General features: G+C 45.0%; 2 protein-coding genes across 2 annotated transcripts in view; both read right to left on the bottom strand.

The window, feature by feature from the left end:
- LOC144698562 (uncharacterized) overlaps positions 1 to 21,470 on the bottom strand; it is a 1,040,782-nt gene that overhangs the window by 88,021 nt on the left and 931,291 nt on the right. The gene's annotated exons all lie outside the window — the stretch shown is intronic.
- On the bottom strand, positions 57 to 15,145 carry LOC144698053 (uncharacterized). The gene is made up of 5 exons (XM_078569985.1): positions 14,664 to 15,145; positions 14,244 to 14,618; positions 757 to 1,236; positions 484 to 597; positions 57 to 318 (listed from the first exon to the last, which is right to left on the bottom strand). The coding sequence occupies exons 1-5, from the start codon at positions 15,068 to 15,070 to the stop codon at positions 189 to 191; spliced, it is 1,506 nt and encodes a 501-aa protein (XP_078426111.1). The 5' UTR covers positions 15,071 to 15,145; the 3' UTR covers positions 57 to 188.

Raw genomic sequence — 21,470 nt, 5'->3', positions numbered from 1 at the left:
ACTAACTTGTGTTAGCAATATTAAAGAGGCTCAACACTGTGTGTTTAAAACAAAACTTATTTATTTCACTTTTATTCATAATATTAACACCTATAATTGTGCTGGAGTTTATTAACATCAGCCGAAGCAGACCCCAATGAACATGGGGTTCAGTCCTGGATGTGAGTAAGAGCAAAATCCAATTACTGTTATTGCTTGTGAACTCGTTGGTGTGTCAGCAGGTGAGATGACTGAATGAATCTCTTCCCACACTTGGAGCAGGTGAATGGTCTCTTCCCAGTGTGAGTACGCTGATGTACAGTGAGGTGAGATGAATGCCTGAACCCAGCCCCACACTGAGAGCACTTGAATGGTCTCTCGTCAGTGTGAACACGTCGATGGGATATCAATTCCCTGGGACTTTTAAAGCAATTTCCACAGTCTGGGCATTTAAAAGGTCTCTCAGCAGTATGAACATGCTGGTGTCTCAGCAGGTTAAATGACTGGGTGAATCCTTTCCCACACTCGGAGCAGGAGAATGGTCTCTCCCCAGTGTGAGTTCGCTGGTGCACAGTGAGTTGAGATGACCACCTGAACCCAGTCCCACACAGAGAGCACCTGAACGGTCTCTCATCAGTGTGAACACGTTGATGAGATATCAGTTCTCCGGAACTCTTAAAACACATTTCGCAGTCTGGACATTGAAAAGGTCTCTCCCCGGTGTGAACTCGCTGGTGTTTCTGTAGGGTGGATGAATCAGTGAATGCATTCCCACACTCAGGGCAGGCGAACTCTCCAGTGTGAACTCGCTGGTGTTTCGACAAGATAGATGAGGTAGTGAATCCCTTTCCGCACTCAGGGCAGGTAAATGGCCTCTCCCCAGCATGAAGTCGCTGGTGTTGCAGCAGGGTGGATGACCGAGTGAATCTCTTCCCACATTTGGAGCAGGTGAATGGTGTCTCCCCTGTGTGAACTCGCTGGTGTCTCAGCAGGTTGGATGATCGGGTAAATCCTTTCCCACACTTGGAGCAGTTGAACAGCCTCTCCCCAGTGTGAACTCGCTGGTTTGTCAGCAGGGTGGATGAGTGAATGAATCCCTTCCCACACTCAGAGCAGGTGAACGGCCTCTCCCCGGTGTGACTGCGCTGATGAATTTCCAGCTCCGAAGGGGTTCTGAACCCCTTCCCACAGTCCCCACATTTCCACGGTTTCCCCCTGCTGTGACTGTGCTTATGCCTCAACAGGCCAGATGATTCACTGAAGCCTTGTCCACACACAGAACACAAGTACGGTTTCTCCCCACTGTGAACACTGCTTTTTCCTTCCATGTTCAAAATCCATTGATGTTCAGGATCTGATGAACGAAGTGACTCTGTCAGATTTGGTTGCTGTTTCCTGCCTCAAATTCCAGATCTTCAAAAATCCTGTAAAAAAAAAATCATCACTGTAGGTTCAGGATTAAATATTCATTAGAAACAAACATTACTCCTGGTTTGAGTTTGCTGTATGTAAGTCCCCCACTTCTAACCCCCTGTGAAAGGAGTTTCCAAAATCCATCCCTGTCAGTCCAGGATAGAAATGAACAACATTCTCTCCTCCTGCTATCTGGACTATGATATCTGCGCATGCGCCCTGCTGCACATTGCCCCCTATAAAGATGGCGGCCGCTACCCCGGGCCTGAGACCTGAAGAGTCTCAGTTGTCGTCTTGGCGCAAACGCTGGACCGAAAGTTTCTAATTCGGGTCCGGAGGCCTGCACCGGGTGTTTATAAAGCTTCAGAGTCCACACTGACTCCATTTCTCTCCTGTACTCGGCTGTCACTCACCCTTTCCCGCCTCCTTCCTTCTTCAGCTCCCGCACTCCCCGGTCTTCAGGTATAACGACACTGCGCCTGCGCGCCGCGTCACCTCGGGCCCCGCCCCTCCTTCACTCCGATTGGTTGGAGGACCAGCCACACCCGCTCGGTCCTCCAGTCACGCCCCTACTTCCTATTGACCCTGATCTGCCGTCAATCAGCCGGGCATTGTGACGGTTTCAGATGGTGAGGGCGGCCACAGACTCAGCCTGACTTGCTGATTCTTGGCAGCATTTTCTGTTCGGGAATTAGAGCTAGAGATGGATGGTCAGTTCCCCTCTGTCCGGGGGGGATTCACACTCATTTCCCTAGTGCACTGATTGTCACCTTTACTTTACATGAGAAAGTCCCCGGTTCAATCCCGGCTGGAAGCTTTGTGTTTACAATTGTTACTGAGGAGGAATTAACAGTGAGTTTAGTTTCATGTCGAACAGGGGGACAGTTATTGTCTCATTCTTTAAAAGCTCCTTCATCACCTTTAAACAGGGAACGATAATTCAGAGAAAACTGATCCACTGTGAACCCAAAACAAGATACTGCAGGTGCTGGAAATCTGAGCTCAAAACAGAAAATGTTGGAAACTCTCAGCAGGTCAAACAGCTTCTATGGAGAGGGAAACAGAGAATGTTTCAGGTCACTAACCTTTTATCCAAACTGGAAAAATTTAGAAACGGGGACAATGTGTCAGGAGACGGGGACAGTGTGCCGGGTGATAGGACATGTATACTCGACATGTTGTTCATCTTCATAATTTACAACACTATTCCTGATGTTCATGAGCTGCCTCACTTTCTTACCCATTAATTCCATTTGCTGATCTATCAGTAATGGACTTGCTGCCATCTCGAACAAAACTGTTTTCACCACTAAGGCTCCGCTGGTATTTAATAGTCTTCATGACATCATCTCACTGGGACTGGATGACATCATCGCACTGGGACTGGATGACATCATCGCACTGGGACTGGATGACATCATAAGAGTCCATTGTTTCTTAATGACCCACATCAATAACAAGAGGAAATATTAATAAACCTGAGCACATTATCTAGGCTGACACTCCAGGGTGACACTGAGGGACTGCTGCACTGTCAGAGACAGCATCCTTCACATGGAACTTGTAGAGGCTCTGGTCACAATCTTCCAATCCTCCTTATATAGTAGTGGTGTCAAAGAACTGACAGATTGTAAATGTTACACCCCTGTTCAAAAACACAGTAATTCCAGGACAATCAGCTTCACATTAGTGGTGGGGGAAGGTTGGAGACAATAATCTGGGAGAAAATCAATTGGCAGTTAGTAAAGTGTGGATTACTACTTCCAGCATTTTCTGTTTTTAAAACCAATACCTCCCCTGGAGCCCAAGGTGAAGAGTGGCTCTCTGGGAGGTGTTGGGAGCTGGGACTTGTCCATGAGAGAAACGAAAGGTCTGAGAACTTAAATAATCTAGAGTTAGAAAGAAGAAAATATCCAAAAATGGTGCAGTCAGTAACAGGACATTAATTAGTCTCCTCTTATCCTGGAAAAATCAAAGACTCGACATTGTGTGTTTGAAACAAAACTGATTTATTTAACAGACATCAAAATATTAAACTTCAGCCCAGTTACAGGGATTATTAAGATCAGCAGAAATAAACCCCAACTCTCAGAATGAACATGGTTCAGTTCCTGATGTGATTAATAGTAACAGCAGAGTTGATCACATTAATGGGAACACAGGGTGAATAGAAATTATTTCTGCTGGCTAGGCAGTCTAAGAATAGGTGGTATAGTCTAAACATTAGAACCAGTCCCTTGAGGAGTGTAATTACATAGGATACATGACACAGAAACAGGCCATTCAGCCCAACCACTCCATGCTGATGTTAAGCTCCAAGAGAGCCTCCTCCCATCTTTCCTCATCTAAATCTATCATAGTAACCTCCTATTCCCTTCTCCCTCTTGTGCTTGTCTAGTTTCCCCTTGAATAATATTAGATGTGATTCCACAATTGGACAACACTTTGTTTGGAAATAGAGGCAATTTAAGTTAGTTTTCTGAGCATTTGTGGGTGTTCGGAATGAGACTTAGCTTTAAAGTTTAAGTTTGATTTGTATTTCTGTATTTGTTGGTTTAAAAAGGTCAAACTGAGTTTTCCTTTCACTTTGAAAGGTGCTTGTATTTCTAATGAGAGTTTTACAACTGTCAACTAAGGTAAGCAAACAAGAGTAGAAAAAAAGAACAGCGCTGTTGCCTAGCAATATGGTCCAGAGAGGCAGTTCCCTCCCACAAACACACATAAAAAACTAAGGAACAGCAGCTTCATGCCGTTTGAAGCCAGGGCTTCAGAGAGACTGGACACTGGGAGAAGAAGCTGCAGGTTTCCCAAAAGAACCATATGTCTCAAGGCCAAAGGAGTGAAACAGAACAGGAGAAAGTCCCAAGCAGACATTCTAGCCAAAGGAAGGACAGGAACCTGGAAAAGGTCCTGTTAATGAATTTAAGGGTGAGGGGCAGGGAGAAAGTTCCAAGCTTCAGATTTATAGGGACAAAAGCTGCAGAAAGCAGATTTAAAGCGAGAACAGATTGTGAGTGGCAAGAAGGTCCAAAGAGACAACTGAAGGCCGGTAACGCTTTGCTCTGGGAATAGAAGCAGCGGTACTGTTGACAGCTGAGTTGATGACAGGGAGTGCATGGAAGTTGGCTTGAATGCATGTGGTGACCCAGGGGAAAGGAACATCAGAAGAAGAGTTCAAAACTCTGGAGGTGAACCTTTGCGGAAGGCGTCTGAGAGGAAGTGTTGGTTTGGGAGAAGATTCCAAAGCGAGTTCTTGGAGAGTGGAGATTGGAAACTGTCGTGTGAAAGACAGAGTTCAGTGAGACTGGTTGGCTCACATTGTGACAAGCGTGTGGGGGAATTGATGAGAGATCCATAGCATTCGGTTCAGGTGGCACCTGTCACTTGGTTTCAGAGTGTGGTTTGTCTGACCTCAGGGTGCCTATTGGTTTACATGGACTGTGTACTTATGTGAACATTAGAGTATAAGATAGCTTTTGGTTACTTGTGTTATCCTTACAAATCTGTATATATCTGTAAAGGTATACTTGTGCGTGAAGGAGTATTATAATATAGTTCATTTTTTCTTGTTTAATTAATGTTTTATTCTTTTGTTAAAAGTTCATCAGCAGACTGCTGTGACTATGTTCAGTAGCTACTCTCCACATATCTAAACAAACAAATTAAAGTTCGGATCTATCAAGCTGGGTTCCACTCTGCGATCAGGCTTGTCCAGAGGTAACCACAGCTGGGGATCATAACAACTTGTTAAACAATCTTGATTGTGCTAAGAATTACACTAACAACCAATTTAAGATTATCAGCCGGGCTCATCGTGTGGCTCACTTACACGTGCTAGAAGCTACAGATATTCACACACAGGACCCTGTGCTTTGCAAATAAAAAAAAAGAACACATCCACACATTGCGCCTTTTCCAACTAAACAAAAGTTATAGTATTCACTTTAACCACTCCCAGTGGTAGCGAGTTCCACTTTCTCACCACTCTTTGGGTGGTGAAGTTTCTTCTGAATTCCCTATTGGATTTCTTGGTGACTATCCTATATTGATGGTCTCTAGTTATGCTCTTCCCCACAAGAGGAGACATTCTCTCTCTATCCACTTGATCAAAACCTTTCATCATTTTAAAGACCTCGATTAGCCTCAGCCTTATTTTCTCAATAGAAAAGAGACCAAGTCTGTCAATCCTTTCCTGGTATGTTTACCTGCACATTTCTGGTACCACCATTACAATCTGCTCTGGGCCCCATCCAGTGACTCGATATCTTTTTCTATAATATGACGACCAAAACTGCCCTCTTCATTATGGCTGGTAAGATTTAGGTTCGGGAGTCACAGATTACCCAAAAAGGGGGCTGAGCTCAGAAGTGATTTTAAAGTAGTTTATTGAGAAGCAACAGTTTAACTATGATGCATAAGCTAAATAGACAGGAAAGACACATTACCCATGAAAACAATTTACTGGTTATGGAGGACAAACAGATGGACAGAGCTCCCTGGATGAAAAAGGAGATGGCAATTAAGATGAAGCAGATGTGTGTTTATGACAGGTGTCAGGTAGAAAATACAACCAAGAGGAATACAGAAGGTTCGGGTGGAGGTAAAAAAGCATATTAGAGAAACAAAGAGGAATTATGAGAAAATACTAGCAGCCAACATCAATTTGGGAATCCCAAAGTCTTCTATAGGCGTAGAAATAGTAAAAGGGCAGTAAAGGGAAGAGCAGGGCCGATTAGGGACCTAAAAGGGAATTTACACATGGGCGAAGGGGCCATTGCTGAGGTATTTAATGAACACATTGTATCCATCTTTACCAAGGAGGTAGATGCTACCCAGACCATGGTGACAGATGAGGAAACTTTGCCACTAGGAGGGTTCAAAATTGATAAGTAGGAAGTGTTGAATAGACTATCGGTACTTAAAGTTGACAAGGCACCGGGACCGGATGAGATGCATCCAAAGTTATTGAAGGAAGTGAGAGTAGAAATTGCAGGGGGACTGGCCATAATTTTTCCAGTCTTCCCGAGACTCAGGGGAGGTGCCAGAGGACTGGAGAATTGCAAACATTATGCCCTTGTTCAAAAAAGGTTGTGAGGATAAGGCCAGCAATTACAGACCAGTTAGTTTAACTTCAGTTCTGAAGGAGGGTCATACGGACACGAAAAGCCAACACTGTTTCTCTCTCCACAGATGCTGTCAGACCTGCTGAGCTTTTCCAGCATTTTCTGTTTTTGTTTCAGATTTCCAGCATCCACAGTATTTTGTTTTTTATCTTAGTTTAACTTCAGTGGTGGGCAAGATTCTAGAAACAATTATTTGAGATAGAATTAGTACTCACATGGAAAAATATGGGTTGATAAGGAAGATCCAGCATGGATTTCTAAAGGGGAAATCGTATTTAACCAACTTGCTAGAGTTTTTTGAAGAGGTAACAGAAAAGATCGTTGAGGATAATGCTGTTGATATGGTGTACATGGACTTTCAAAAGGCATTTGACACAGTGCCACACAACAGACTTGTGAGAAAAGTTATTGCTCATGGAATAAAAGAGACATTGGCAACGTGGATACAAAATTGGCTGTAAAATAGGAAGTAGAGAGTAATGGTCAATGGATATTTTTCAGGCTGGAGGAAGGTTTGTAGTGGAGTGCCCCAGGGGCCAGTATTGGGACCTTGCTTTTCCTGATATATATTAATGATCTAGATCTTGGTGTGCAGGGGACAATTTCAAAGTTTGCGGATGGTACAAAGCTTGGAAGTGTTGTAAACTGCGAAGGAGGACAGTGTAGAACTTCAAAAGGACATAAACAAGTTGGTGGAGTGGGAAGATAGGTGACAGAAGAAGTTCAATGCGGAGAAGTGTGAGGTGATGCATTTTGGTAGGAAGAAAATGTACAGATAATATAAAATTAGGGGTGAAATTTTAAAGGGGATGCAGGAGCAGAAAGGCCTGGGTGTATATGTGCCTAGATCATTGAAGGTGGTGAGAATTGTTAATAAAGCATATAGTATCCTGGGCTTTATTAATAGGGGCATAGAGTACAAGAGAAGGGAGGTTATGTTGAATTTATATAAGTCACTCATTAGACCTCAGCTGGTATACTGTGTACAGTTCTGGGCGCCACATTAAAGAAAGGATGTGGACATATTGGAGAGAATGCAGAAGAGGTTAACAAGAGCAGTTCAAGGGACGAGAAACTTCAGCTATGAGGATAGATTGGAGAGGTTGGGACTGTTCTCCTTGGAGAGAAGAAGGCGAAGAGAAGATTTGATAGAGATGTTCAAAATTATGAGGGGACTGGACAGAGTAGATAGGGAGAAGCCGTTCCTGCTCTTATAAGAATCAAGAACGAGAGGACAGATGTAAAGTGATTTGCAACAGAAACAAATGTGAAGCGAGAAAAAACTTTTTCACAAAACGAGTGGTTCGCTTCTGGATTGCACTCCCTGGTAGTGTGGTGGAGGCAGGTTCAATCGAGGCATTCAAGAGGGCATTAGGTGACTATCTGAATAGAAACAATGTGCAGGGGTACGGGGAAAAGGCAGAGCAATGGCACTAGATCATAATGTTCATTTGGAGAGCCGGTGCAGACATGATGGGCCGAATGGCCTCCTTCTGTGCTGTTAAAATTCTGCGATGACACAGCGTGAGTGCTGGTCTTTGTAGCTGGTGGCTGCAGTTTCCTCTGAACGGTTAACTGTTGTGAGCTAGAGTGTGGGTGTTGGGCAGAAGCTAGTGTGGATCACTTCATAGTGATCACTCCAGAGCGAGACTGGGAGGCAGTGCAAGAAGAGCGATGGCCTTGGGAAGATTTTTAAAAAGTGGGATCTGAGAGTCAAAGCGGAGATTTAAAAAGAGCGGGAGCTGAGAGTCAGAGCGGCGATTTAAAAAGTGTGGGACTGAGAGTCAGAGTGAAGATTTAAAAAGAGCGGGAGCTGAGAGTCAGAGGGAGATTTAAAAAGAGAGGGAGCTGAGAGAGCGGAGATTTAAAAAGAGCGGGAGCTGAGAGAGCGGAGATTTAAAAAGAGCGGGAGCTGAGAGTCAGAGCAGATACTTAAAAAGAGAGGGAGCTGAGAGTCAGAGCGGAGATTTAAAAAGAGTGGGAGCTGAGAGTCAGAGCGGAGATTTAAAAAGAGTGGGAGCTGAGAGTCAGAGCGGAGATTTAAAAAGAGCGGGAACTGAGAGTCAGAGCAGGGATTTAAAAAGAGAGGGAGCTGAGAGTCAAAGCGGAGATTTAAAAGAGTGGGAGCTGAGAGTCAGAGCGGAGATTTAAAAGAGTGGGAGCTGAGAGTCAGAGTGGAGATTTAAAAAGAGTGGGAGCTGAGAGTCGGAGCAGAGATTTAAAAGAGCGGGAGCTGAGAGTCAAAGCGGAGATTTAAAAGAGCGGGAGCTGAGAGTCGGAGCAGAGATTTAAAAAGAGCGGGAGCTGAGAGTCAGAGCGGAGATTTAAAAGAGTGGGAGCTGAGAGTCGGAGCAGAGATTTAAAAAGAGCGGGAGCTGAGAGTCAAAGCGGAGATTTAAAAAGAGCGGGAGCTGAGAGAGTGGAGATTTAAAAAGAGCGGGAGCTGAGAGTCAGAGGGAGATTTAAAAAGAGCGGGAGCTGAGAGTCAGAGTGGAGATTTAAAAAGAGTGGGAGCTGAGAGTCAGAGCGGAGATTTAAAAAGAGTGGGAGCTGAGAGTCAGAGCGGAGATTTAAAAAGAGCGGGAACTGAGAGTCAGAGCAGGGATTTAAAAAGAGAGGGAGCTGAGAGTCAGCGGAGATTTAAAAGAGTGGGAGCTGAGAGTCAGAGCGGAGATTTAAAAGAGTGGGAGCTGAGAGTCAGAGTGGAGATTTAAAAAGAGTGGGAGCTGAGAGTCGGAGCAGAGATTTAAAAAGAGCGGGAGCTGAGAGTCAAAGCGGAGATTTAAAAGAGCGGGAGCTGAGAGTCGGAGCAGAGATTTAAAAAGAGCGGGAGCTGAGAGTCAGAGCGGAGATTTAAAAGAGTGGGAGCTGAGAGTCGGAGCAGAGATTTAAAAAGAGCGGGAGCTGAGAGAGTGGAGATTTAAAAAGAGCGGGAGCTGAGAGTCAGAGGGAGATTTAAAAAGAGTGGGAGCTGAGAGTCAAAGTGGAGATTTAAAAAGAGCGGGAGCTGAGAGTCAGAGTGGAGATTTAAAAAGAGCGGGAGCTGAGAGTCAAAGTGGAGATTTAAAAAGAGCGGGAGCTGAGAGTCAAAGTGGAGATTTAAAAAGAGCGGGAGCTGAGAGTCAAAGTGGAGATTTAAAAAGAGCGGGAGCTGAGAGAGTGGAGATTTTAAAAGAGCGGGAGCTGAGAGAGCGGAGATTTAAAAAGAGCGGGAGCTGAGAGTCAGAACGAAGATTTAAAAAGAGCGGCAGCTGAGCTCAGGGCTGAAAGCTGTGTGAGGACAGAGTGAGAGTTCCGGGGAGACTCAGGGCTGAAAGCTGTGTGAGGACAGAGTGAGAGTTCCGGGGAGACTCAGGGCTGAAAGCTGTGTGAGGGCAGAGTGAGAGTTTCGGGGAGACTCAGGGCTGAAAGCTGTGTGAGGACAGAGTGAGAGTTTCGGGGAGACTCAGGGTTGAAAGCGGCGCGAGGAGGTCACGATTCAAAAAGTGACACGATGCAGGGGACACAGCTGATTGTTAAGTAGGGTCAGGGGAGTTATTCTACTTTTTCTACTAATTAAACTGCTGCAGTCCAAAAACAAAATAAGGTGAGGATTTTGGACTGGAGTGGAAGCGTTTGCAGTAGAATAAGGCCCCTAGCGTAGTTAGTGTTGTTCAAAGGGAGTAACTAACGAGCTTAATCTAAAGGGAAATCATGGCAGCAGAGCTCGCACTTGTGATATGCTCCTCCTGTACGCTGTGGAAAGTAATGGACACTTCCAGTGTCCCTGGTGGCCATGTGTGCAGGAGGTGTGTTCAGCTGCAGCTACTGGCTAACCACATTTCGGAGCTGGAGCTGCGATTATTGTGGACAGCACATTCAAGTGAGGTGGTCACACCACTGATAAAGACTGAACAGGCAGGAAGGGCACCAGGCAGAGTAGAGGAATGCAGGTAGTACAGGAGTCCCCTGTGGCTGCCCTCCTTTCTAACAGATATAACATTTTAGATACTGTTGGGGGAGACCACTTTTCAGGGGAAAGCAGCAGTAGCCAAGTCCATGGCATCACGGGTGGCGCTGCTGCACAAGAGGGGAGGAAGCAGAGTGGCAGGGCTATAGAGATAAGGGATTCAGTAGTAAGGAGAACAGACAGGCGTTTCTGCGGCTGGAAAAGAGACTCCAGCATGGCATGTTGCCTCCCTGGTGCCAGGGTCAAGGATGTCTCAGAGAGGCTGCAGCGTATTCTGAAGGGGGAGGGTGAACAGCCAATGGAAGTGCCACATAATTGGTACCAACGACATAGGTAAAAAAAGGGATGAGGTCCCACAAGCTGAATACAGGGAGTTAGGACGTAAATTAAAAAGTCAGACCTCAAAGGTACTGGTGTGAGTAGAAATAACAGGATCTATCAGATGAATACATGGCTGAAGAAATGGTTTGGGGGGAGCAATTCAGATTCCTGGGACATTGGTACAGGTTCTGGGGAAGGTGTGGCCAGTACAACAGGACAGGTGGCATCTGGGCAGGACCGGGACCAATGTCCTCAGGGGGGTGTTTGCTAGTGCGGTCGAGGAGGGTTTGAACTAGAATGGCAGGGGGATGGGAATCTGAGCAGGGAAACAGAGGAGGGGGAAACAAGGATAGAAACAAAAGACAGAAAAGTAAGGAGCAAAAGTGGAAGGCAAAAAAAACAAGGGTGAAAAACAAATGGGATCAGAGTACAAAATAAAGTTAAGATGACTGACAAGGTTAAAAAGACAAGTCCAAAGGCATTGTATCTTAATGCTCGGAGCATTCGCAATAAGGTAGATGAATTAACAGCGCAAATGGGTATAAACGCTTATAATATAGTTGCAATTATGGAGACGTGGCTGCAAGGTGACCAAGGACGGGAACTGAACATCCAGGGTATTCAACATTTAGGGAGGACAGAAAAATCGGAAAGGAGGTGGGGTAGCATTGTTAGTAAAGGAGTAAATCAATGCAATAGCGAGGAAGGATATTGGCACGGAAAATCACCATGTGGAATCTGTTTGGGTGGAGACAGGAAACACTAAGGGGCAGAAAACGTTGGTGGGGGTTGTCTATAGGCCCCCAAACAGTAATGGAGATGTAAGGGAAGGCATTAAGCAGGAAATTAGAGACGCATATAATAAGGGTACAACTGTAATCATGGGTGACTTTAATCTACATATAGATTGGCCAAACCAAACTAGCTATAATACTGTGGAGGACGATTTCCTGGAGTGTGTGCAAGATGGTTTTTAGACCAATACATTGAGGAACCAATGAGCGAGCAGGCTATCCTAGATTGGGTATTGTGCAATGAGAATGGATTAATTAACAATCTTGTTGTTCGGGGTCCCTTGGGGAAGAGCGACCATAAAATGATAGAATTGTTCATTAGGATCGAGGGTGAAGAAGTTGAATCCAAAACATGGGTCCTGAATCTAAACAAAGGGAACTTCCACATATGAGGTGCGAGTTGGCAATGATGGATTGGGAAACCCTACTAAAAGGGTTGGCAGTGAATAAGCAATGGCTAATATTTAAGGAACGTATGCATGAATTAGAACAATTATTCATTCCTGTCTGGCGCAAAAATAAAAAAAGGAAAGGTGGCTCAACCATGGCTTACAAAAGAAATTATGGATTGTATTAGACCCAAAGACGAGACATATAAGATTTCCAGAATAAGCAGCAAGTCTGAGGATTGGGAGCAGTTCAGAATTCAGCAAAAGTGGACAAAAAGATTGGTTGAGAAGGGGAAAATGGAGTATGATAGTAAACTTGCAAGTAACATAAAAAACTGACTGTAAAAGCATCTATAAAAATGTGAAAAGAAAAAGATTAGCGAAGACTTATAGTCAGAAACGGGGGAAAGTATAATGGGGAACAAAGAAATGGCAGAAGAATTGAACACACATTTTTGTTCTGTCTTCACCAACAAAAGCACAAATAATTTCCCAGAAATGTTAGGGAACCAAGAGTCTAGTGAGAGGAAGGAATTGAAGAAAATCAGTATGAGTTAAAAAACAAGGTGCAAGAGAAATTAATGGGGTTAAAGGCTGAAAATTCCCCAGGGCCCGATAATCTACATCCAAGAGCACTAAGGAAAGTGGCTCTGGAAATATTGGATGCATTGGTGGTCATATTCCAAAATTCTTTTGACTCTGGAGCAGTTCCTACAGATTGGAGGGTGGCAAATGTAACCCCACTATTTAAAAAAGAGGGAGAGAAAAAACAGAAAATTACAGACAGTTAACCTAACATTAGTGGTGGAGAAAATGCTACAGTCTTTTGTTAAAGGTGTGGTAACAGAACACTTGGAAAGCATTAACGGGATTAGACAAAGTCAGCATGGGTTTATGAAAGGGAAACCATGCTTAACTAATCTACTTGAGTTTTTTGAGGATGTAACTAGTAGAATAGATAAGGGAGAACCCAGTGGATGTGGTGTATTTGGATTTCAAAAAGGCTTTTGATGAGATCCCACATAAGAGGCTGTTGGGCAAAATTAAAGTACATGGGATTGAGGGTAATATATTGGCATGGATTGAGAATTGGTTGACAGGCTGGAAACAGAGAGTGGGAATAAATGGGTCTTTTTCCAGGTGGCAGGCAGTGATGTACTGCAGGGATCAGTGCTTGGACCCCAGCTATTCACAATATATATAAATGACTTGGATGAGGGAACCAAATGCAATATTTCCAAGTTTGCTGATGACACAAAACTGGGCGGGGCTGTGAAGAGGATGCAAGGAGGCTTCAGGGCGATTTAGACAAGTTGTGTGTGGGGGAAAACACAAGGGAGATGCAGTGTAACGTGGATAAAGGTGAAGTTATATGCTTTGGTGTGAAAAAACAGAAAGGCAGAGTAGTATTTAAATGTTGATATATTAGGAATTGTGGATGTACAAAGGGATCTCGGTGTCCTTGTACACCAGTCAATGAAAGTAAATAGGCAAGGGCAGCGAGTAATTAGGAAAGCAAAGGGTATGTTAGCCTTCATTGCAAGAGAAATGTCTTGTTTCAGGGTCTGTGTGAGAGACATGTCCTTGGCAGAGATAACAGGCCTGTCCTGTGTTTGTCAGCTAGCAAGCTATGGAAGCTTTCTTCATAAGAGAGAGAGTGAGCTATTTCTGTAATATTCCATAAATTTCTGAAGATCTGATAAGGTTATTAGACAGCGATGACTTACAGTCCGTTACTTGGATTGAACTTGTCTCCATTCCCGTGCCGAGGGGATTTCTGTATCAGGTGGGAGGGGTAACATTTGGGAACTCTCGATTCTCCACCAATTCCCATTCCCCTTCTTTCTGGTGGATAATGGAGGTGTCACTGTGAGTAATGTGCAAGTCAGTAAGAATTGTCAGCAAGGATTAATCAGCACTTTCTAACTGGAGATGTTAATCAGTGGAACCTCTCAGATACTTAATTGTAGAGTTCGTACTAAGGATCAATTTAGGATTGAAGTAAAAGTTCAGAATCTTGTTGTAAAGTAATTTCTGATGAGAGTTCCTGAATTATGGGGAAAGATCAGAGACAGCGGTTCTTAAAGGGACACTTCAGCCCCGAGAACACAATCAGCTATAGATCCAGAATATTAAATTCTATCCCAGTTACAGGGATTATTAACATCAGCAGAAACAAACCCCAACTGTCAGAATGAACATGGTTCAGTCCTGGATGTGATTAACAGCAGCATTCACAGCAGAATCCAACGCCTGCAGTCACTTGTGAACTCACTTGTGTTTCAGCAGCTGGGATGACTGAGTGAATCCCTTCCCACACTCGGAGCAGGTGAACGGCCTCTCTCCAGTGTGAACTCGCTGGTGAGTCACCAGGTTGGAAAACTGAGTGAATCCCATCCCACAATTGGTGCAGGTGAACGGCTTCTCTCCCGTGTGAAGTCGCTGGTGTCTCAACAGGTTGCAAAAAGACCCAAATCTCTTTCCACAGAAGTTACAACTGAATGGCCTCTGCTCAGTGTGAGTTTGCTGGTGCTGCCGCAGGTCAGAGGACCCAGTGAATCCCTTCCTACACACCGTGCAGGTGAACTGCCTCTCTCCAGAGTGAACCTGCTGGTGTGTCCGCAGTGCAGATGACTGAGTGAATTTCTTCCTACACTCAGGGCAACTGAATGGCCTCTCCCCAGTGTGAATTCACTGGTGTGCATTGAGGTTGGATGAAGACCTGAATCTCTTTCCACAGGAAGTACAGCTGAATGGCCTCTCCTCAGTGTGAACTTGCTGGTGTTTCAGCAGGTCAGAGGACCCAGTGAATCCTTTCCCACATACAGGGCAGGTGAACGGTCTCTTTCCCGTGTGAACTGGCTGGTGTCTCAGTAGGCTGGTTAACTGTGTGAATCGCTTCCCACACTCGGAACAGGTGAATGGTCTCTCTCCAGTGTGTAACCGCTGGTGTGTTAGAAGTTGGGATGATTGAGTGAATCCCTTCCCACACTCGGGGCAGGAGAACGGCCTCTCCCCAGTGTGATTGCGTCGGTGGGTTTCCAGATGGGAAGGACAATTGAATCCCTTCCCACAGTCTCCACATTTCCACGGTTTCTCCATGGTGTCAGTGTCCCTGTGTCTCTCCAAGTTGGGCGATCAATTGAAGACTCATCCACACACAGAGAACACGTGTACAGTTTCTCCCCGCTGTGAATGTGTGATGTTTTTTTCAAGCTGTGTAACTGCTCAAAGCTCTTTTCACAGTCAGTTCACTGGAACACTCTCACTCGGGTGTGTGTGTGTCTCGGTGCTTTTCCAGTCACACTGATGTTTGAAATCTTTTCCCACAGACAGAATAGACAAATATTTCTCCTTCCACAGTCAAAGACGATGATTTACAGGTCCTGATGAATCGAGTGACTTTATCAGATCTTGAAGTGATGTTTGGTTTGAGTTTCCCATCTGCAAATTCTTCCCTTCTAATTCTCTGTATAAGGAGTTTACAAAAGTCATCACTGTCAATGCAGGATAGAAATTCAGAACAGACAATTCATGGAACATTTTTTCCTCTCTTGTTTCCCCAAAGCTACAAATCCCCGTCCCACACACTCTCCCTCCTCCCTGTGCTGAAATCCAAACAGAGATTTGGACAATTCTTTCTGTATCTTTTTAACAGATTTCTACAACTGGGGATAACAATAACATTCTCTTCAGTGATTACTCGTGACAAATCATTAATCTGAAACCCCCTGACCGACCATACAGAATAGCAGATGTTAACCTTGTGTCCAAAACTTACTGTGTGGAGATTTAATGAGTGAATGTGAAGGTGATTTCTCCAAACCTCCTAGGGTTTCCTTCCTTCCTTCTCTCCCTCGTTAACTAAGTTAAACCTGGGATCAGTCTCATGGCCCATTCTGGTTCCTGCTTCTCTTCCTGATGAACAGTTAACTCCAATTAAACACTGAGAAGACTGAAGACACTTTTAATTGGAAAAAATTCTGAGGGACAGGATTAATCTCCACTTGGAGAGGCAGCGATTAATCAGGGATAGTCAGCATGACTTTGTCAGGGGGAGATCATGTCCAATAAATTTGATTGAATTTTTCGAGGTGTCTAGTTGTGTCGATGAGGGTAGCGTAGTTGATGTAGTCTATGTGGACTTCAGTTCAGCTTTTGACAAGGGAAAATGGTCAAGAAGATAAGAACCCATGGGATCTAGGGCAATTTGGCAAATTGGATCCAAAATTGGCTCAGTGTCAGGAGGCAGAGGGTTATGAACGAAGGTTATTTTTGTGATTTGAAGCCTGTGATATGTGGTATGCTGCAGGGATTGGTGCTGGGACCCTTGCTGTTTGTAGTGTACATTAATGATTTAGACGTGAACATAGGAGTTCGGTGATGACACGCAAATTGGTCGCGTCGTCAATAGTGAGGAGGAAAGCCTTAGATTACAGGATGATATAGATGGGCTGATAAGATGGGCAGAGAGGTGGCAAACAGAATTTAATCCTGAGAAGTGTGAGGTGATGCATTTTGGAACAGCAAGGGAATACACAATGAATGGTAGGACCCTAGGAAGTACGGAGGATCAGAGGGAACTTGGTGTACATGTCCATCGATCCCTAATTAGCAGCACAGGTAGATGAGATGGTTAAGAACGCATAGGGATACTTGCCTTTATTAGCCAAGGCATAGAATATAAGAGCAGGGAGGTTATGTTGGAGCTGTATAAAACCTTGGTGAGGCCACAGCTGGAGCACTGTGTGCAATTCTGGTTGCCACACTATAGGAAGGATGTGATTGCACTGGGGGGGCGGGGTGCAGAGGAGATTCACCAGGATGTTGCCTTGGCTAGAGTGTTTCAGCTCTGAAGAGAGTCTGGATAGGCTAGGGTTGTTATTCTTAGGGTAGAGAAGGCTGAGGGGGGACCTGATTGAGGTATATAAAGTTATGAGGGGCATAGATCGGGTATATAGGAAGAAACTTTTCCCCTTGGCGGAGGGGTCAATAACCAGGGGGCATAGATTTAAGGTAAGGGGCAGGAGGTTTAGAAGAGATTTGAGGAGGGATTATTTAACCCAGAAGGTGGTTGGAATCTGGGACAAGCTGCCTGAGGGGGTGGTAGAAGCAGGAAGCCTCACAACATTTAAGAAGTATTGAGATGAGCAATTGAAACGCCACAGCTTACAGGGTTACAGGTTAAGTGCTGGAAAATGGGATTAGAATAGATAGGTGCTTGATGGCAGGCACAGACATGATGGGCCGAAGGGCCTGTTTCTGTGCTGTATAACTCTATGACCATCTATGACTTTTCCGGTCCCTGCTCCAATCTCCATTTCCCTACACACCAACTCCATCCCTCTCCCTGGGACCAGTTTTGGATTAAGCCAGTCTCTTCACAACTTCAGTGTTACATTTCATCTCAAGGGAAGCTTCTGACCTCTATCTGTGCCATCACTAAGATCACCTGTTCCCACCTCTGTAACATCCCCTCACCCTGTCTTAGCACATCTGCTACTTAAACCTTCATCCCTGCTGTTGCCTCCACCAGACTCGAGCTACTATTCCAACACACTTTTTTTCATTCATTCATGCGAAGTGGGCTTTGCTGGCTGTGCCAGCATTTATTGCCCAACCCATGTTGCCCTTGACAAGGTGGTGGTGAGCTGCCTTCTTGAACCGCTGCGGTCCATGTGGTGTTTGGAGGGAAGAATGTGGGAGTTGCACTGCGCTGGTCTCCCACATTCTTCCCTCTGTAAACCTGAAGCCACCCAAACGATTGCTGTCTGTGTCTTCACTCGCAGTAAGTCCCATTCCCCTAACTCCCCTCTGCTTCCTGACCTGCCTTGGCTCCCCGTCAAGAAACAACCTGTTTTTAAAATTCTCATCCTTGTTTTCAAATCCCAAATGAGGATAGTGCAGTTGATGTACTCTACATGGACTACATCCCTCCCTATCTCTGCAACATCCTCCAGCACCACAACCCTCAGATATCTGCACTGCTCCAATTTTCTATTTTAATCACTCCACCATTAGTGGCCATGCCTTCAGTACCCTCATCCCCAAACTCTTAAAATCTCTCCCTTTGTCTACTGCACCTTCCTCCTTTAAGACACTTGAATATTGCTAAAAAAAGAGACATTCTGTCACAGCTTTTTATCTTGTCTTCATCAGGACAAATGCAAGAACATCAAATTTCAAAGATTATCAGTCGGCTCGTAATGTGACTCATTTACACTTGCGAGAAGGTACATATACTCACGCACAGTGAACTGTCCTCTACAGGCAGAAGGAACATGACTAGAGCCAGTGGCACAATGGATAATGCGACTGCCTATGGATCCGAAGGTTGTAGACTCGACTACTACCTGGCTTGAGGATGCTTTAAGGCGAGGGGATGGCGTTGTGGTATTTTCACTAGACGAGTATTCCAGAGACCCAGGGTAATGCTCTGGAAACCCAGGTTCGAATCACACCATGGCAGATGGCGGTGATGACCATGAAACCATTGCCAATTGTCATAAAAACCCATCTGGTTCACTAATGTCCTTTCAGGAAGGAAATCTGCCGACATTATCTGTCTGGTCTACTTGTGACTCCAGACTCACAGCAATGTGGTTCACTCTTAAATGCCCTCTGCCCTCAGCAGCTTGTCTCTTTTTTCAGTAATAATCAAATTCTGTTGAAACAAGCGACTATTTAACGCTGCTTCAAACTCTTTGCCGAAGATTCTGCCCAAATATCTCCTTATATGTCTGGGTGTCACACTTTGTTTTATCATTTTCCTGTGAAGCTCACTGGGATGATGTATGATGTTAATAGAAGTTGTTGTTGTTTCTGACTGTTACCCTGATCTCCTGTTTTACAACAACCCATTGATTTCACACCAAACTCTATCTCTGATTTATTGTCCCTCCTGCGGGTCATTCATTCGGGTCTGCAGCCTCTGTAAAGTTGGCGGCCACGCATGCGCTCTGTTGAACCTTGCCCCTCACAAAGATGGCGGCCGCAAATGCTCGCAGTTCCTCATTGCCCCCAATAAAGATGGCGGCCGTTAGCTGGGGGGCTCCTTCGGGAAAATAGGCCTTAGCCGTCGTCCAGCTAAACGCGGGAATGATGGCTCCTTTTTGAGGGTTTGGGGCCGACACCGTGAGTTTATGAAGCCTCCCAACCCACCCGTTGGCCCTCTCCATGTTCACAGTTTTACTTTTGGCTCTGAATTCGTACTCGGTCTTTCTAAAACCCGCATTTTAACTCCGCTCGCTCGAGCTCACTTACCATTTGTCCAACGGACTGCGCATGCTCTATCTCAGAATGATTGACGGCAGCTCAGGACCAATAAGGAAGAGGAGGGCGGGCTTGGAGTGCCGAGCGGGTGCCGCAGGTCCTCCAACCAATCGGAATGAACGAGGGGTGGAGCCGTCAGGAAGTGGAGCCGTCAGGAAGTGGAGCATGCGCATTGCTGGTGCAGGACCGGGACGAAGGCGATGCAGCTCAAAGTCCAGCGGGTGAGAAAGGAACGAGTGCAGGAGAGGAATGGAGCTGGAGGGTGGACTGGGAGGGTTCACAAACACCCGGTGTAGGACTCCAAACCCGGATTAGAAACTCCCGGAGCCCAGTTTACACCGAGTGTTTGGAAACTCCTTTTGCAGGGGGTTAGAAGGGGAGGATTTACACACAGCAAACTCCAACCCAGAGAAATGTTTGTCTCTTAATTTCTATCCATAATTGACAGGGATGGATTTTTAAAATAATCTTTTTACAGGATTTTCAATGGGAAGGATTTGCAGGTGGGAAATTCAAACCAAACTCACATTAACATCTGACAGAGTCACTGGATTCATCAGAACCTGAATCATATTGGACTTTGACTGTGGAAGGAAAAAGGTTTGTCTATTCTGTTTGTCAGAAAAGGTTTCAGGTATCGATGTGACTGGAAAAGCACCGAGATATTCAAAATCCAGGTTAGACCGCACCTGAACCACTGTAATAAAAATAAAAAAATGATGGAAATACTCAGCAGGTCAGGCAGTATCTGTGGAGAGAAACAGAGTTAGCGTTTCAGTTCAACATGACCTTTGATCAGAACAGGAATACTGTGTTCAGTTCTGGGCAGCACACCTTAGGAAGGATAGACTGTATTGGACTTAGTGGGAGTGCAGTGCAGATTTACCTGAATGATACCTGGACTCCAAAATTTAAATTATGAGGAGACAGTAAACAATGAGTCCGAGTAATTAGAGCACAGAAAGAAGCCATTCAGCTCATTGAGTGCAGCAAGCTCTCTAGAGCAATCCAGCCTGTCCCATTCCACTCCTGTATCCCCAAGGCCCTGCAAGTTTATTTCCCTTGACATCCAATCTCCATTTTAAATCACAGCTCATGTCTGCTTCAAACTGCCTCCTAGGTAGTGAGTTCTGGGTTATTACGACTCGCTGTGTAAAAAGTTCTTCCCTGCATTTGTCCTGTCTCTATTGTCCATAACCTTCAATCTAATCCTTGTACCATCAGCTAATGGTAGGACAGGGTCGAGGGGCTAAATGGCCAACTCCTTGAATCATAGAAACTTACCGCACACAAGGAGGCCATTCAACCCTTTGTGCTTGTGCTGTCTCTTTGAAAGAGCAGTCGTGTTTAGTCCCACACACCCTCTTTCTGTTTGTTACCCTGTAAGTTCCTCAATCTCAAATTCTTGTCAACTCCCTTTTAAAATTCCTGATAGAATCAGGTTCCAGCACTTTTTCAGGTAGAATGTTCCAGATCTTGACAGCTCTCTGTTGGTGCAGAAACTGCTGAACTCGATGTTGAGTCCGGAAGGTTGTAAAGTGCCGAATTGAAAGATGAGCTGCTGTTCCTCGAGCCCCCATTGAGCTTCATTGGAACAGTGCAAGAGGCCAAGGTCAGAGTGGGAGTGGGGCAGAGAATTAAAATGACAAGTGACCGGAAGCTCAGGGTCAAGCTCACAGACTGAATGGAAGTTGTTCCACAAAGTGATCACCCAATCTGTGTTTGGTCTTCCCAATGTAGAGCAGATCGCATCATGAGCAATGAATACAGTAACTAAACTGCAAGAAGTACAAATAAATCACTGTTTGGTTTCATTTTTCAAAACCTTGAGAACAGGCAGAAGAACGATACTTAATTTGAAGAATAAAGGTTACAAAGTAAAGCAAGTGAATTATCAGAACATTAAATTCTATCCCAGTTACCGGGATTATTAACATCAGCAGAAACAAACCCCACTGTCAGAATGAACATGGTTCAGCCCTGAATGTGATTAACAGCAGCAATAACAGCAGAATCCAACCCCTGCAGTCACTTGTGAACTCGCTGCTTTCTCAGCAGTTGGATGATCAGTTAAATCCCTTCTCACACACGGAGCAGGTGAACGGCCTCTCCCCAGTGTGAACTCGCTGGTGTGTGTCCTGGAGATGATGGTTTTCCCATGCACCGGCTGCCCTTGTATTCTGGGTGGAGTGGGCTGTGAGTTGGGTTGATTCTGCCAACATTCTGGTTG

This window comes from Cetorhinus maximus, chromosome 23, assembly GCF_964194155.1.
Source record: "Cetorhinus maximus chromosome 23, sCetMax3.hap1.1, whole genome shotgun sequence".
Classification (NCBI taxonomy): Eukaryota; Metazoa; Chordata; class Chondrichthyes; order Lamniformes; family Cetorhinidae; genus Cetorhinus; species Cetorhinus maximus.
This window is presented reverse-complemented; position numbering and strand designations above follow the sequence as displayed.

Coding starts and splice junctions, on each gene's coding strand:
- LOC144698053 (XM_078569985.1), bottom strand. CDS start 15,070: ATGGAGAAACCGTGGAAATGTGGAGACTGTGGGAAGGGATTCAATTGT. Junction 14,619..14,663: donor TCCAACCTCAATGCACACCA/GTGAATTCACAC, acceptor CCCTGAGTGTAG/GAAGAAATTCACTCAGTCAT. Junction 598..756: donor GGAGAGTTCGCCTGCCCTGA/GTGTGGGAATGC, acceptor GAGACCGTTCAG/GTGCTCTCTGTGTGGGACTG.